This window comes from Alligator mississippiensis, chromosome 3 (assembly GCF_030867095.1).
Source record: "Alligator mississippiensis isolate rAllMis1 chromosome 3, rAllMis1, whole genome shotgun sequence".
In the NCBI taxonomy this organism is placed as follows: domain Eukaryota; kingdom Metazoa; phylum Chordata; order Crocodylia; family Alligatoridae; genus Alligator; species Alligator mississippiensis.
In genome coordinates, this window is record NC_081826.1 from 191,102,890 (window position 1) to 191,120,952 (window position 18,063).

The window sequence follows — 18,063 nt, forward strand, 5'->3', positions numbered from 1 at the left end:
CTAGAGGTGTAGGAAGCTCCTGTCCCTCTCCAGGGATTATGCAGTGACTGGGCCCAGCCTGGAGAATGGTAGTAGCAGGTGGGTGTGCTCCCCATCCCTGCCTGCTCCAGAGCTGGTGGGTAGCATCAGGAGGGAGTAGGCAGGGAGGGGAAACACCCTTGCTGCTGCCACTCTGGGCTACGGCCAATCCCCAGGTGTTCCCTGCCAGCCTGGGAGCCGGCAGGGAGGGGGAACCCATTCATCTACCACCACTACTGCTGCTCTTTGTGCTGAGCCCAGCCCCTGGAGCAAGGCAAAAGCTTCCTTTGCCCCTGGGACAGCACTGATGGCTGCAAGTGAGCAGGAAGGCAAGAGCTGGGGAGAACACTGAGTGAGCCTGGAATGGGAAGGGCAGGGAGAAGATGTGCCTCTGAGCACAGAGAGGAAAGAGTTTTTACCTTGGAAACTCCTCTGGCTATCACTGCAGGGCAGTAATGCTCTGACAGATTGTGCACAGCCAATTTAAACTGATACAACCTTAACTACCACCAGCAAATTTTTCAGTTCAACCTTAAGTACCACCAGCAAGTTTTTGTCAAAATAATTATAATAAATTTGTTAATGTGTACCACTGATAGGTTGTCTGCATACCAGTGGTGGTACACATACCGCAGATTGGGATCCACTGCTCTGGAGGACAGCTTGTCCACATGGGGAAGGAGAGGGGTGGAGAGGTGGCTAGGATTAGTGCATCCTGGGATTCTGAAGGACTGCTCCCAACCTGTATTGGTCACATGGAGCAGTTTAACATGACTGTAACATGATTTGCCTAAGTGTAGCTAGGGGTAATCCTCGCCCAAAGAGGATTATCTCTCAGATGCTCAGAGCCCACTTTGCTTATCTTTTCCTGCCTTAACGTGCAGACACTCTCATTTTAAGAGCCCTTAACATGTGGGAAAGGTAAGATGTAACAGCACCCTTAGGTGGGGGAAGGATTTGGCACTTCCTTTTATAATTGCCCATCAAAGACTCACTGGGCTTGTTTCTTTGGTCATATGTAAAGACTTTGCTTAATAAGGATTGTGGAAGTCTTGCCAGCTTTGCCTCTGCATCTTCAGCTTTCTTTTAGTTTGCATTATCTGTTCTATTGGACATTTTCAATGACCAAAAATTGGCTTGACTGCATTAAACATTAATACATTTCTTGGGTTCAGCATTTGTTGCTCATCTTCAGACTGGCTCAATAAGGTTAATTCACTGCTATCAATCATAGTTATGTTTAAGATCCTGTCAGTGTTCAGAGTGATGATTCACTCATGGCTTCGTTTTGTAGCGGTAACAAGATACTCTGAGCAAGTATTTTCTTGGTGTGAGTTGGGCTGTGATTCCTGTACAGATGATTCCAAGATCTATTTTTCTAACCCTAATGGGTTACATGATATGATCATGGAGCTATCATTGCATATGTTATCTTTAGATCTTGACAAGCTCCAACTCCAAATCTGTCAGGAATAAGTATAACCCCTTAGCCTTATTTTTTAAAATAAATAATAGGAGCCAAATTTTTCCTCCAAATAATGTTCTGCATGGTGTGTGCATGTTTGTGTGGAGGGACTTCTTACTGTATGATAAAGTTATCATTAGCAGCACTTGTTGGTCTTGTGGTTAATGTAGAAAATGGGATTAGCAGGCCTTGGTTTTGTGCTCCTCCTTGCCAAAAAATTCCTCAGGTCTTGGACAAGTCAGAGCCTCTCTTTCTCTCTCTCTCTCTCTCAATATTTCCATTTGTATAAGAGAAAAATAATACCAAACTCACATTTGATTTGTGAATCTGGCCATATATTTTTGTTGAGAGCAGATTATCTAAATTAACTTTTATCACTCTGGTTTTGCTGGTCCAATAAAGTGCTCAGTTATATGGGCAGCTAAAATAAGATTTCTTTTAAAAATGTGTTTCATTTTGTTCAAGAGATATAACTAACTTTATCCTCATCTATTCTAATTTTGTGAAGGTCCTTCCTATAGACCTACAGAGAGAGAGAGAGAGAGAGAGAGAGGCCTTTAACTGTATACAGTTTTAAGTGTATAGTTAACTTCTGATAAAGTTGCTTCAGGCCACAATCATTATGCCTGGTGTATTTAGACAAGAAAACCACATGTTTTATTTGGATTTTAGTATTTATCAGGTGAAATGCTGAAATTACATACTTTGGTGTTTTATGAGCTGCTATGCTTGGGGGGTTTTTGTAAAGTGTTTTGTGATGTTCTGCATGAAAGGTGCTGTATACAGTAAATAGACTGTAGCATAGTAACAGGAATACACACATGCCTGATATTTAAAGAAAATCAAGTTTTCTCTAACAAAGGATAAATTGTTCAGAAAGTTTTACGTTCTTAAAGAAGATTTACATTCTGCTGCTGTCACCAAGACCTCATTATCTGCTGTTTTAATTTTTTGATGTTACCTATCAACTTTATTTTATGACTGTTTTCCTTTTATTTAAAAAAAATCAACCCAAGTACTTCAGGCTTTGAAATGTATCCAGCTGTTAAATAAATTAAACTTAAAATCTACCATTTAAAAAAATAATTATCTTTTTTCTTTTCTTTTCTTTTCCTAAGTGTTACTTCTTTGAGCCCACAGAAGTATATCTTTTAAATTTACATGCTCTCCCTTCTGTGTTTCTCTCCCCCCTCCCTCCGAAATATATGACAATTTAAAAAACAAAAAAAAACAAAAATAAAACAAAACCCAGCCTGCATACAACAGGTCTGCATAAAGCAAAATTTTACACATATCCCTCTTAATCTGTGATATACAGTATAGTACATTTATTTATAATAACATATAGCATAGACTCTGAGCTGAAAAGATATCGTATATAAGGCAGGCACCTTCATGGGCTTAAAATTTATTCCGTTTCAATGCCGAATGTTATCAAATCTCTGCTCACACCAACCTGTGACTGAGTTTTTTGAAAATAACTCACCCCACAGATAAAAAGTGGTCAGTGGTTTATCTTCATTTTTTTTATTGCAGTCACAAAATAATTTCCCTGGATGTGAATGAAACCAGATTCCCCCTAAAAGTATCATGTGTTCAGGGATGGTCTGCTTACTTATTGTTTGTATTACAGTTGTACCTAATCAACCCTGTTCAAGGCTCCACTTTTTAAAGGCTTTATAAGCACATAGTTTGAGAGTTCATGTTGACGCTTAAACTCTAAATAGAACAGACTAATTTATGCAGGGGAAGAGGTCAGGCATACCTAGGGGAGCAATAGGGGCAACCACCCCAGGCACCAACTTGAGGGAGGAGGTGAAAGAAAGCAGCTGCTTCTGGCAGCTACATGTGTTCACATTCACAATTGTGGCAGCAACTGGAAGTCACCATTTCCTCTTTGGCCCAAGCACCCAGCCTTGTCCCTACAGTGGGGAGTGGGGCACAAAACGGAGGCAGGGGTCCACATGGACAAATGAAGCATTTTGGTTACCATGAATGTAGCTTTGCACAGTATTCTATACATAGCTCATGCAAAATCTGCAGCGAGTCACTTGGTTAAAGGAGGAATGCAGGCTGAATACTTTTTAGTTGCTTCCTTAAAATTTGGTGCTAGAAGAAGCAACATGGAGATCACATGTGCGATATTTAGAGGAGGTGTTGTAATTGATTCCAGGTTCCTCATAGCTGCTGCCTGCTTTGTTCTCATGACCCACCACCCTTTGTCATAATCTTTTTGTGGGGAATTTTCAAAACACCCAAGTGAATAACTAGTATATGCCCTATTGACCTTTTAATGGGTCTACTAATAGAATTTCTTTTCTCTAATCACCTGAGTGCTTTTGAAATTCCTATCTTTAACTCCTAAAGTGGTATGTGCATATGGAGTACTAAGCAAAACATGTTTTGGGTGTAACTAATTTCTGTTATATGAAAAGCAAAAAGTGGGAGTAAAAACATAAGCAGTAGTCGGACTGTCGTGCTCCAGATGAGGCATTTCTTGTAATGTGCTAAGAAGGGATTAAAATTAGTCTGAAAAATATGACAGGGAATTATAAAGTGAAGCTTCATATTGACTTCATTAAATCAAACCTAATTATGGTTCTGTCATGTATGCTTCTACTTTGAGAGAAAAGTACTGGCATAGATGTATTCCGATAGAAAGGAGAAAGAATGTTCCTGATTTCAAACAGAGAAATATCTGCATTTGAATTTTAAAAAATTTTAGTTGATTTTATTAATGGGAAAATTCTGCATAGAGCCTTATTTTTAGAACATTGCACATTAAGGGTGTGTTTAAAAAAGCAACTGAAGTTAACAGGAAGCTTTTGACATTTTTCACCAATGAGAAAATAGCCTATATTAGATCTGGCTTATAGCCACAACTATAATTAATGAGCAATGTTTTGAAAGAATAGTCCTGAGTGAATCTCTGAAGTGTGTGTAAGCCTTGGGGGGTGGGGTGAGGGGGAGTATTGTTGTTTTGTTTTGTTTTGTTTTTTTCTTCTTGTAGAGATCAGAGAGGGCCAAAGAAATCTCTTTGCTCTCTATAGGTAGAGATTTCTTTGGCTCTCTTTGCTCTCCACAATCTACTGAACAAACTGGTGATCCACATTATTTATTAATTACTCCAAACCACTCCCTTAAGCCTTTACATGCTTGTACTTGTACAGACAAAAGAGAGAAATATTAATTTTGCAAGCGTACTATCATTCCTAGCTTCACCTAGGAAATCCTTTGTTGATGGTCATTCATAGTACTTCCCTATAAAGCTATGGATTTGGGTTGTTACTCCACTAGGGATCTCTTCCTGTTTTAAATTACATATCCAGTAGATGCCTTGTTAAAGGGGACTGGGTTAAATGCCAGCCACACGCATTTGTAAGGAAATGTTGCACGTCGGGAAACTAAAAATATGTTTGAACCAGAACACTAAATCTGTGCATCTCAGGCCCTCTGCAAATTTTAAGAAAAACTGGGATCTACATCCAGATTCATATGCTGTGGCTCAGTGCTCGCTCTCAGATGTTGAATCGGAAGATAAGACTCTGGGGAGAACCCCTCCAAATCTCAATATGACTTTGTTTGAGGTCTTTCTGAACAAAAAAGCAACCCAATAAAGATGTTTTTAGCTTTGCTTCCCATATTGACTTCAGGGTTTGGGTTTTTCCTTTTTTTTATGATAGTATCATGTATTTTTCTTGCTTCTTTGGTGAAGTAATGTTAAACTGGTTCTCAGTTTAAGACTTGCGAGTTGTAGATTTATTGACAGCAGAATGTAAATTGCAGCACAGAGGAAACAGTACTATAACGGAGCAGCTGAAATGCATGAATATGCAGCATACCAAAGAGAATATTTGAACTGATTTTTAAAGAAAAAATGTCATTTCACAAGCCTGATATCTATACACTAAACCACCTATGGCTACATGAGCCATATATATATGGGGTGTATATTTGTATAAAGAGGAAACAGTTCTTAGTAGGGAATGAACTGTGGACAATTTTAACGCTGAAATCACAGTCTTCTAATGCTATTCCAACAATTGTGGGGAAGTTGCAGTTGTACAGCCACTCTACTTCGCAAGTGGGAGTTTTATATACTAAGTTAGTCCCTCATATTCTGTCTCAGCCGTTCGCATACCTAGGACCAAGGAAAAAATATGCGCACACACATTAAAATCCAAATTTGTATGTATTCATCAAGGTTTGCATGAGCTCAAGAGGGACACATTTTTTTGAAAACTTGTATTGTTTTGCCCAGCAAGCCTCACTAACGTGTGAAATGTCTATTCGGTCAATGCTAGCATTATTTTTCACCTCAGTAGATTTCTCTGAAGTGCAGGACTTGAGGAATGTATGAGTGTCATGATTAAGCTGACTAGCTGGAATGAAAAATGTGTGTGCTGCTCTGTTTCTTCCTTCTCTCAGGTGCTACCTTTGTTACCAGTAACAAAATAAAACTGTCCTGTAGGGCATAGTTTCTCAACCTGTGGTACGTGTATCCCTGAGGGTACGTGAGACACAGGCAGGGGATATGTGGGTACAACAACACTCTCTTTCTCTTTTCCTCTCTCTCGCCCTTTTTTTCCCTCTCAAAACCATGGCAAAAAATTTGGTGCCCAGTAAATTCCCCTGTAATAATTTGGCGTTCAGCCCTCCTAGCTTTGGGCAGCATCACCTCTAGCCCAGGTACATACTTGAGTTGTGCACCCCTGGTGTAAAAGGTGGCAACCCTATCCACACCAGATTGGACATCTGTCATATCACGGCCTTATATACACAGCCCTTCTTCCAATGTATAGCACGCATTAGTCTGTAAATACAAAATCTCCTGGAAAATTGAGTGTTGGGGTACTTATTAAAATTTTCAGAACTGAGGGGGTACTTGCTACTTAAAAGGTTGAGAAACACTGCTGTAGGGCATTTGATTTGACTACCTATTACGCTTAACAATCTACTGATAACTCACTGTTAAAACGTAGTTTACTAAATCTCTTGTAGCGTATTTTGCTCTTCCTTTTTCTCTATCCTGGCTTGACCCGGGTTTTTCTCTTTCAAATCCTGTGATAGATTCTAGTACATTGTTTGCTGCTTGTATGTGATTTGCAAGATTGTCTATATCCTCTCTCTCTCTTCTCATTCTACACCTGTATGCCCCATTCTTTTCTTTCCTTGCATTTTTTGCCTGTCCTTCCTTTCCTGTCCCATCTCCATTCCCTTCCTCCCCCTTCCCCCAACACTGCAAGTAGTCATTCCTTCCGTTAATAAATCCACTTATTACTAGCAAGCAGGTTTTGAAAAATTTACTAGACAAGTAGCAGTCATAGGAATGAATTAAAATGAGAGGAACAACTGTGCGGAGACAGTGCACTAAAAGCCTGGCGCTTAGATACTGCGGTGACAAGTCTCCTTAGAAGGCTCTGCTTGAGGACTTCATGCTTGGTAGTCCTGTTTCTTAGATGTCTATAAGCAGTGAGGGTCCTCATCCATTTGTAGGTGGCTGGAAGTGAATGTGTATCCTCTTGTGCACTGCACACATGCACTATCACTATTTCTTCCTGACATCTTCAAGGATGGTGGTTGTTGTGCCAGCTTTCTATGCCCCAAACCTCCAATTTAGGGGTTGTCTTCTATAAAAAGCAGTGCCTGTGCTTACCTTTGCTATTGCTTATAGTTGAACAGCACCTAAAAGTATATAAACTTCTTATTAAGCCAGCCAGTGAGATCATTAAAATTGGAGGAAGTAAGGTTTGTTGAGGGCTTTCACACAGGGCATGACCCTTATGCTATAACTGTATACAAAGCAATAACCAAGATGCAAAAGAAGGAAAAATAGCTGAAGTTCCTTTCTTCATTGTCTGTTTAGTTGCCCACATGATTGCTGACTTTTTCTTTGTAGTTTTATTTGTAAGAGCAGCAAATTCTCAAGTAGAGGAGTGTGACACTAAAGTAGATAATTGGGGGATGCTTACAGGGTATATGTGCCAGATGAGAAAGCAACAAAGTCTGCAGTTGCAAAGACCCTATAGGAACCCAAGGCAGGGCTTAAAAGAAGGAACTCGTACCTTGTTTCATCCCTTGGTATCTGCTTCTGTTCCCCACTATTCATGGCATGGTGCCCCAAAGGACTGTGGTATGCAGCTGATAATGGGGATAAAGTTTCAGCCATTTTGTGCCACCCCTAAAAAGAAAAAATGTTCAAGAACCTGTATGCTAATGAATAAATAGCTCCACTAAATTGCCTACTATCAATGTATTCTTAGGATGTTTAAAAAAAAATATTACTTAGACATCTATTTCTATTTGTGGTCTTGTTTTTAACTTTTTAAAGTTTTCTAAAGTATTTTTTTTCCTTCAGCTGATGGAGTCTGTGTGTTTAAATGCTTGGTTAACAGAGACACTGAATACTGTCGTGTGGGAAAAGAGTCTGTTCTAATTACTATGGGGTACAACAGTGCCTTGTTACAATTCAAGTCACATGCTGGTAAGTACTGGCATTACTGCTGTCTTGCATTTGTGAGACTTTTTACTCCCCCCTTTGTTGCTTTTTGGAAAATTTAGCTAAAATGTTGCTTTCCTTTCTATCTACTTAACATTATCTATCAAATATTACAATATATTATGATGATCATGATCCATGAGAACACTCTTGTATTCTGATCATCTACACTTTGATGCTAGCCATTCAGATATTGCATATTGATTTTTAAGGAAAATCATCATGGGCCCATTCTTTTTGAGATGAGATCATGACATAATATGGTACTTTTAACCTTCTATCCTTGGTAAGTAACATTCTTCATGTGTACAACTTACCATTTTTTTATTTATCTAAAAGATCCTTATGGAAGTGCTCTTCATCTGTAGAGAGATAGTACTGAGCATTTTTGTAATTCATTTTCTTTTAAAACCTGCCATTTATTTTCTTTTCTACCAAAATATCAGCATCTGTCACTTTTATTGATGTACTATAACATACACACCTGGGCCCCTTCCCGATGAGCGTGGCCGTGCAGTATGTGACATCGCAGACCCATTTGTGGCATCACACACCACACAATCAGACATTCCCTGCACCACTACCTTGCAGCACGGGGTGGTTGACCCCAGGAGATACCAGGGTCAACAAATCTGTATAGAAAAAAAGTGGGTCAACACACGTGGCAGCAGTACACGCTGCCCAGAACCAGAGCCTGGCTGGCTGGAGACATGCTTCAGCTGCTGGCCAGGTTCCCAGCTGCAGGAGTGCTGTGCTGCAGCTTCCCTAGCCCCCAGGACCCTAGATGAGGCTGCTGGGTCCAGCACAGTGGCTTGCCCCAGCCTTCCCTACCCCACCTGGGGTAATCTGCCATGCGTCAGAGGGCACGTGTGATGGGGCTTCCCTGGGGACAGGTAGCAGTTGCTTAAGGTGTGCCACTGCTTCTTGTCCCCAGGGAAACAAATGTCCATGCTCATGTGGATGTGGCCCTGGAGTCTATGGGATATGTTCTGTTTCTTTACTGTATCTTTATAGAAGGCAGGGTAGATTTGCACCTTATAGACTAATCTAAGTAGCTATTAGGGCTGTGCGAAGCTTTAGTTACCAATTCAATTCGGAGGAGATTCGTCCCAATTCAGTGGACGAATCTCTGAATCTGAATCAAATAAGGAGACCAATATAAAGGTCTGAATTGATTTGAAGCCTCCGAATTGATTCAGAAAAGCTTCGGAGGAGATACGGTGATTCGGGCAGTCCCTGATCACCACCACAGGGAGCTGGACCCAGACTCCGTGCTGGTAAGTAGAGGGTGGGGGATAAGGCTCGAGGAGCAGGGAGGGGACCATGGGGGCATTCCTACCCGGCCCCATCCTCTGCCTGCTCCCCCAGCCCGACTGAGCGCCCCCCGAGCCCTGCCCAGTCTCCCAGCCCCATCAATGGCTGCCCTGCCCAGCCCCAACATCCCAGCGCTTTAAAAAAAAAAAGCCCCTCACTCACCGGCTGCTGCAGTGGCCATTGGGGCCTCTCGGGGCTTGTGGAAGAGTCCCCCCCCCCACAGCACAGGGCAGTGGGGGGCAGCAAGGATTGCCCCCCTGCATCAATTCGGGACGATGATTCAAATCACCAGATCGAATCACTGTCCCCCGAATCCTAATCTGAAGTGAATACTAGCTGCTTTGCACAGGCCTAGTAGATATATATAAGCTTTTATGGTCTGAAGCTTAGTATATCACAGTAACCAAGGCTGTTTTCCACCCCCACCCCCCCACAGACTTTAGTTAGTCTATAAGGTGCAAATCTACTCTGCCTTCTACTGAACTTCAGACTAACGTAGATAACTGTCTCTCAGCATCTTTGTATCTACTGATGCTGATAGAATTGAATTGTAATTAATTTATCACTGCATTTAAGTGAATGTGTGAAACCCTTGTTTTGAAACTCCATTTCACTAAATTTGTCCCTAGCAAATTTATTTTATATTCATGTATAAATAGGATGCATTTTCTCACGACTTTTCAAAACTGTTTTAGTTGGGGGTTTTTTGTGGGGAGATCCAAACGTTATTACATTTATTCTGTGTAGTGTAACTCACAGACCAAAGGTGATTTTGAGCCATTGTAAGAATAGAACAAATGTCCCTTTTCTATAATAATATCTGATTCTAATAAATCACTCTTCATCATTAGATTTCAAAACACTTTTCATTTATGAAGAGCGATGCTATAGTTACTGCTATTGTATAAAGCGGGAAGACAAATCAAGGATGTGAATGCATGTACATTTTGGAGACTTACAACAGGCAAAGGTTTCAAAAGGACAGCAGCTGGTAGATTTTATTTGTTCTGTGTGAACAAGCTGAGAACTGCTGCAACTTTAACGCTGCTTCATCCAGCGTTAGTACCAGCTGCTGCCCTTTTGAAATGTTCCCCTTTTCGAAAGGAGTCCAAATGTACATGTATCCACAAAATAATTTGTCCTGTTGCAGAGTCAGCAATGGAACTGACGCCTTCTGAATCCTGGAGCAATGCTCTGTCCACAAGGACACACTTTTTTAAAACCACCTGCTCTGCATTTGGGCACTGTCACTACCTGACATCTTTGGTTATGTTTATATTGTTCATTCTCCTCTCTTGGCGATGTGTGGGGATATTATTCACACATTTTCCTGCACTGCCAAAACAACAGAATTGCAACATAAAAAAGAACAAATGCTACCGGTCCTTGTATTTCTTTTGGGATTATAGCTCAGTTTTCCCCCAGAAAATTGCATATCATGATGGAGGAAAGAATATTAATTTAGAAGTGAAAATGCCAAAACTCTATAGAGCAATTTCATAATCAGGGAGAACTCATCACATAATCAAAATAACTATATGGATAAATTATCGAATAATCTTTCAGTTCCAGAATCTGAAGACTTGATTTTAAAGTTCCTAGATATTCTTTAACTTTCCTGAAGTGAGGCATGATACAGAAAAACAAAAATGATTTTTGACCCATTTAAGTTATCAGGTAAATTTTCTAGCCATTTAATAGCTCTTTCCATAAACAATCATAGTAGTTTTCCCTCTTCTTTTATGGTAGGCTTTCATATATTTGAAGACTGCTAAAGGCTCTGTAATCGCCTTTTCTCCAAGCAAAACATGACTATTTTTCTCAACCTTTCCTCATAATCTACAATGTATGCATGGAAAGTTTAGCCTGGCAAGGTTTTCTTTATTATCTTTGTCCTCTAGAGTTTCTTATTTAATCTGCAAGAATCCTGCCTGATTTTTGCAAGGCACTTTAAGCTTATGACACCAATATACGACGTGTCATCTTCCCTTGTGCTGCAAACAGCAGGTCAAGAACATCAAACCAACACTTGAAAACTTCAGCTAATATCCTGCGCAGCCCAGCCTTCCTGTTCCTTCAGCAGTCTGGAGGTTAGGAGGCATGTGCAGCTCCGCAATGAAAGAAGATTAAACAAATTATGAGAGGTTTGATCATCTGCCTTAGGGACATGTGATTACTTATTAATATAGCCACAGATTATGTAATACTTAGCTAAAAATATTATAAGAGAATTACGGAACATGCCACAATCCAATGTTCTTTTTCTTTGACAAAAGGTAAAAATAAATTAAAATGTGCATATAAATCGGTATGCCAAAACTAAGAACGCAGCCAGTATTTCTAAGTAAAATCTGTTCAGACTAGAAAATTATCTTGTTGGTATCAAATATAATGTACTGGCTGCTGCTTTAAACTTCAATATGCTAATAAAGAAGGCATTACTCCTTTCCTCTACTTTTTTTTTTTTTCGATCCACAGTTCTTAAATCACAGGTTAAATAGTACTTTCTTCTAAATAAAGTAATATAAAATAATACTTAATCAAGCCATAGAGTTGGGAACACTAACACTGTTTTTATTAATTAAAAATTAATAGTCAGCAGTCAACTCTTTTCTAGTGCCGTATGTACTGAACTTAATGGTGTATAGATATGTATTCTTTTAAACCCAGAGGAAAATAATGCTTCCACTCATATTTGAATGAAAAATTTTGTCCTTTTAAACTTGTTCAGACTTTTGGTTATGAAAAGACATTTTAAAAGCCTTAGGTTTTCAAAGTCCTGTGTCTTCTTTTCTTTATGGGGAAAATTCATGCCCCACTTGTGCCCATGCGGAGAATTGCTGTCGTTTGCCTTCCTGCTTCCATCATTTAGACAGCAGTAAATCATAGTTTGTATCTTCCATTTCCTGTTGAACATGTGTGCAACATCTGAATAGGATCAGGCAGGCCATAAAAAATGAAAGTTAATGTATTTAGTAGCTACAGGTTTTTCTTTCAGAAACAAAAATAACTTACTTGGAATAGATCAATCAACCAGTCTGTAACCCATCTGTGGCAGGCTTGGTGTGTAGCTCTTCTGCCTGGTAGAAATGCCCAGCTTAATTTAGCAGAGAATTAGATGATGATAGTAGGATAAATTGCTCTTTCAGGCAGGCTATAGCAATACAGATTTCTTTCTTTTTTTACAAACCTCAGAGTCTTAGTCTCTAGCCATTTGAGTAGTGATTTCAGAAATCAGGCATGCCTGTAGCAGTTGTGTTTACACAGCCTAATAAGTTCCTCTCACAAATCTTTTATTAAAAATAAACGGTCAAACAGCTATAATAACTCAGCACCACATGTATAAGTACAGTAAAAAGAGCAAAGAGAAATAAACTAGCTACAGTTTTCCCCTTCAGTGGTTTAATATGTGGTGACTTTCAGATATAAAATCCACATCATAATATAGACTAGATTTGCAAGTGAATGCATTTGTTGCAAATGAATGCATTTGTGGTATGTGGAAGCTGTATTTGTAGATGAAATGGGAATCTAAGCAGACCTATATATCAGATTTGATAGTGACTTTTTGTCACTGTGTTTATAATTGCATAGAACAATATATGAGCCTAGCAAAAAATTGCAAATGCACAAATAGTACTGCAGCACAACAGTACATTTGTTCCATTGTGGCTCCTATACCTCATTGTAAAATCTGTGTGTGTAATGTGCTTTCTTCACTTGGAAAAGGTCTCCTAGGGCTAGATTATACAATTATGAAATTGCCTTTTTTTTTTTTTTTTAGTATCTTTTGGTTGCTCTAGATCTTTCTGAAAATAATTCTAATTTTCTTCACAATTTTTCTTTTCCTAACTCCAGCTGTACATTCAAGGCCCTGAATCAAAAAAAGCACTTAAGTACTTACCTTTTAAGACTGTGAGTAGCCTCATTGACATCAGTGGGCTCATGGGCGACTGGTGCCTCCTGGCTCTGGGGGGGGCACCAGCGGCCGATTGCTGACCAGGGTGGGGGGTCTCCAGTGGCTGATTGCTGACCCCAGAAGCATCTGGGGGGGGCGGGGCACTGGCTGGCACTCCCCACTCCCTGGTTGGTGAGGGTCAATTTCAGGGGTGGGGCTGGTGCTTCCCTCTGCTATGGTGGCGCCCTCCCAGGTGGCACCTGCCCTTGGCAGCCCCCTGGGGCACTGCAGCTGTGGAGGGAAGCACTGGCCCACCTGCAGCCATGGAGGGAAGCACTGGCCCCCTGTGCAACTCAGGCAGGCAGGCAAACTCCAAGGAGTAAAAAAAAAAAAAAAAAAGATCAGGCTCTCTGCTTTCTTTTTTGCTTTTTCTTCAGTGGAGCCTGCCCGCACAGGCTGCCTGTGGAGCCCCTGAGCTGCACGGGGCCTGCCGCTTCCCTCTGCGGCTGTAAGGTAGCAAGCTAAAACACCTCAGACATGTTTTATTTTGCTGTATCCCAAAGTCATTTAACATGCAATATGCCACCAACAATGTAAACAACCATGCTGTTAAAGCACATTACGTCGCTGACAGTGTAAACAGCTGTGCCGTTATAGTGGTGTAAAAGGGCATTTAAGCCACTTTAAAGGCCAATGTTGTGGCATGTACAAAGGCCCAGTGAGATGTCTTATGTTCCTAAAGTTAAGAATATATATTAAATATGCATTCTGCAAAGTTATAGTCTGATATAATAACTTGCTTAACAAATTGTATTAAATCTAAAATAAAGACTTTAAGATGCTAACACATAAGGACTGACACGTGTAGAAAATCTACAAAGAGAACACACACATGAAATGAGCTATGTATACCTTCTCTATAACAAGCAGTAGATCTAAAGCCCAACATTTAGTGTCAGTGTCTTTTCTTCTTTGTTTCAAAAGAGACTTGGCTCACTGCCACTGTTAAAGCTAGTCTTTTATAAACCCTACATGGCCAGATTTTCAGTGGTAGGTTATGAAAAATTGCATCCCTGCCTGCATATGCAAATGGCAGCACTGGTCTTGGATTGTTCTGTGCCTTCTGTGCACAACTCCAGTGGCACCCAGCTGATCCATCCCCTGATTGATGGATCTCTCCTTCATGAATGAGTACATTGAAGAAGTCTATCAAACACTTGTCAAGTTGCCAGGGAGTGGTGTGTTTGCCCATTGTTCTCTAGGCTGTGCTTGAGGCTTCGTTCTACAGTGTGCTGCTCAAGTCTGCTCCAACACATTATAATTACAGCATGTCGGAGCAGCCATGTCACATGTGTATAGGTACCCTTGAGGACTCCAAGAGAAAGGCAGTCTCTTACTTCCCTTCCTTATAGTTCTAAGATATGGTTCAAATTAGAGACGTTTTGGATAGTTAGAGTAACTCTATGGTCTCTGTGAAGTTGGAATGAAATGTTGACACCCATACTCAGTGTAATATCATCTTCAACAGCAGGATTGCTCAAAATATAGTGGAGAGTTTAGATACTTTACACACAAGAAATATAATTCATGACGGTATTATTTATGTATAATCCATTTTGATAGGAGTTTGACACAGTAGGTGATAACGTCGGCATCTGCTAGCTCGAATTATTTTTGGAGTGTTGTTGCAGCTTGAAATTAGAGGTGCTATTTTAATATCTTGCCAGGAAGATCATTTGATGGTGACTAGTTCCTTTTATCGGTTTTTATTTTACTGTTTTACTTTGGATATGAGCCACTTTCCAACTAATGGAACATTTTGTTTTGAGAGAGACTATTTGAATAAGAATGTTCTGGTAACCAGTTTGGAGGTTATGCAGTATTTTCTTTCCTCCTTACCAAAGAAAACGTGTTACTGGTATTAAAAAATGATGGAGGAAGCCTATGACTTGCAAAATCTATAATGAGATATAGAGTCCATGTTCTTGTGTGAAATGACATGATGCTTTAAGTCCTGGTCCGTATCACTGAAACCACAATTGTTATTAAATCCTTACCATACTTCTCTATTCGACCTTTGCTAGCAAAGTTCATGAGCATCAAGTTCTCCTGTACCAATACTGAAAATGGTTTACTCACTAGTGCACTTGGAACAAAACCTTTTCTAACATATTTGTAGAATGTCCAGAATGGATAGAAAAGTTTAAAGGTGAGAGGAGAAATTGATAAATCAGAGCTGCAGTAATTCTTCTAGTTTACATTACATTATGATGTTGATATTCTGCCATCATGTTCAAACTAAACTATTTAACATTGATTAAACTGTTAATAAATTAAGTGTTAAAATGAACATCTGAATTCCACTAGTCTAAACTGCCACTAGTGCTGCACGTTGCAATTATTGTAGCTGCTAGGGCACCCTGGATATTAAACTGTAATGTATCATTTCATGTGAATAAAAGGAAAGCTGTTGTTTTTTAAACATTGTTCCTATACCAGATACTTCCAAAGATAATCTCCCCTTGAGGAGCACGTGTAATTCTAGTGCTAACGCCTACACCAGTTATTATTATTATCATCAGATGAGGAATCAAACCTCAGTTTACACAGTTAGAATTTTGAGATTTTTTTTTGTTCTGAATGTAAGAGCCTGTTCCATTGATTAAGAGTAGAACAGGTGATGAGTCCAGCAAAGTTTCATTCATACTACATAACACAGTCTCCAGTCTGGATCTAGGGAGTGTTTCTGTTCCATTTTATTGTATTCCTTTATTTCACACATGGGATAACATTCACTGAAGTATATACCCTTTCCTAATCCTGGGCCAAATTTATTCTGGTATAACTTAAATTTACTCTTAGTATAACTGCTACACTCTTTAATTGTGGACTGACTGCAGCTGACACGCATTTTAACTTTCCCTTTAAGTGTATCTGAATAATTTTCCTCCCCATACCTGTTTTACCTGTTTCCTGAAATCAAAAGGTTGGAGGCTAATTGTAGAATATATTCATTTCGTTGCTCTGTTCGTGTTATTTTGGTACTATTTTTTTTTCAGTCAAGACTGTCCCCTTTCCATATTTATTCTATTTTGTCTTGCTCTCCCACGCCCTTCCAGTTTTATTGTTGGAGGCCCCCACAGTGAGAATGGTGAGAGACTCCATCTGCTCTGAGCAGATGGGAGAGGTGCACTAATATTATGTCTCACGTTTGTGTATGTTTCATTTACTGTGAGGGTAGGCATCTCACAGATAGAAATTAGCAAAGCATTATTGTTAATGTAATGCCATGTAATTCTACCATTTAGTTGGCATTTAGTACAAGTTGGGCAGGATATGGACTGAAGCTTCCACTCTCAAAAGAGGCTGGACCAGAAGCCGGCAAAATACAGCCTGCAAGCGGATCCAGCCTTCTAGGCCATTCTATCCAGCCTGTGGGGGCCCTAAAAAATTTAGAAAATATTTATCTGCTCCTGGCTGCCTGTCAAAGATGACAGGAGCCAGGGGCAGTAGGACCCAGGGGAAGCTGACAGGACTCAGCAGCAGGGCCAGCCCCAAAAGGTGGATTTGATACTATGTTCCATCTTGATGGCCCAGCATGACCAAATTAATCCACATTTTGATGCAAGGTGAGATGTCCAAATTCAAGTGACATACACTCAGACCAGGAAATAGAAGAGTTGGAGGGCATCATTGGAGTCAGCCCCCTGTGGCTTTTCAGAGTCACCATCTTGGCCTGGCCCAGCTGGAAATTGACCAGGTAGCTCATGGTCTCCTTAGGCACTTGGTACAGGATAGAGAAGATGATGTACACAGTGTCAGAGAAAACCAAGTCGAGTGTGCCAAAGAGAGTGCTGAGGGCAAAAAAGAGCTGGGGGCAGGCCAGGAAGGCATGTAAAAGAGTCCTCTCCACCTCCTTCTTGCAGAAAGGGTGAGTCACCAATGTCGCTGGGTATAAGTGACAGACAAGAGTGCCCATTACCAGAACCTCATACTTCAGTCACCACTGATGGTGATGGGTAGATTATACAGGGTGTGCCAGGCGAGCCAGGCTTGTTCTGGTGTTGCTGCCACTAGGCACTGCTTCCAAGTCATGTCAGGGTGGGCTGCTAGGACATGAGTATGAATGAATGATGCGTGCCCCCGGATGCTAGGGGGGCACGGCAACCGCCCACAGGCAGTCGTGGCAATGGGGGCATGGAGGTGGCGAGCAGGGAGCTCCTGCAGGTGGCCACGGCGGTGTCAGCAGCAGCGGGAAGGGTGCTGAGCGCCGACCAGTGGTCAGCGACCAGCCACAGATGCTGCCAGCAGCGATCAGCAACCACCTGCAGACGCCGGTGGTGATGGTGGTGAGGATGGGGGAAAGGGGGTGGTAAATGGCAACTGCCTGCAGGCACTGCTGGCAGCATTGATAGTGCTTCTTTTAGGGGGTGCACCACCAATCTCGGGGTGCACGTGCACCCACGTGCATCCCCTACATGTTGCCAATGTGAGTATGGTGCACTATGACTGTCCATATGCACAGTGCCTTCCCAGACAGGATCTCAAGGCAGATCCCACCACCAGAGATGACCTGAGCAGGGTGTGGGCCTCAGGGCAAATCAGCCTGTGGGAGGCCCTGCCCCCAGACCTGAGGAAGCCCTGCTCTCACTGGCTCTGGCAGCAGTGATTGGGGCCTCTGAGGGCTCTTGGCACAGCTCCCCTGTGCAGCTCTGGGCAGCCGGGGGTAGCAGGGATCACCCCTCCCGCCTGGCACCCACATGGCAGTTGCACCATCATGTGGGTGCATTGCAGCTCAGATCATTGTATGGATGCAGCATGGCGCCTGTCAGTTGGAGTGCCCAGTTCAATTCCCCAGCTCTCCGATCA

General features: G+C 41.2%; 1 protein-coding gene across 3 annotated transcripts in view; it reads left to right on the forward strand.

The window, feature by feature from the left end:
- The window catches only part of LOC102564657 (histone-arginine methyltransferase CARM1), a 155,254-nt gene that overhangs the window by 46,413 nt on the left and 90,778 nt on the right, over positions 1 to 18,063 (forward strand). For all 3 annotated transcript variants that reach the window (XM_059724762.1, XM_019478177.2, XM_014608624.3), the window contains exon 2: positions 7,842 to 7,967. In XM_059724762.1, coding sequence (XP_059580745.1) covers positions 7,842 to 7,967 — 126 coding nt within the window. The remainder of the gene's footprint in view (positions 1 to 7,841; positions 7,968 to 18,063) is intronic.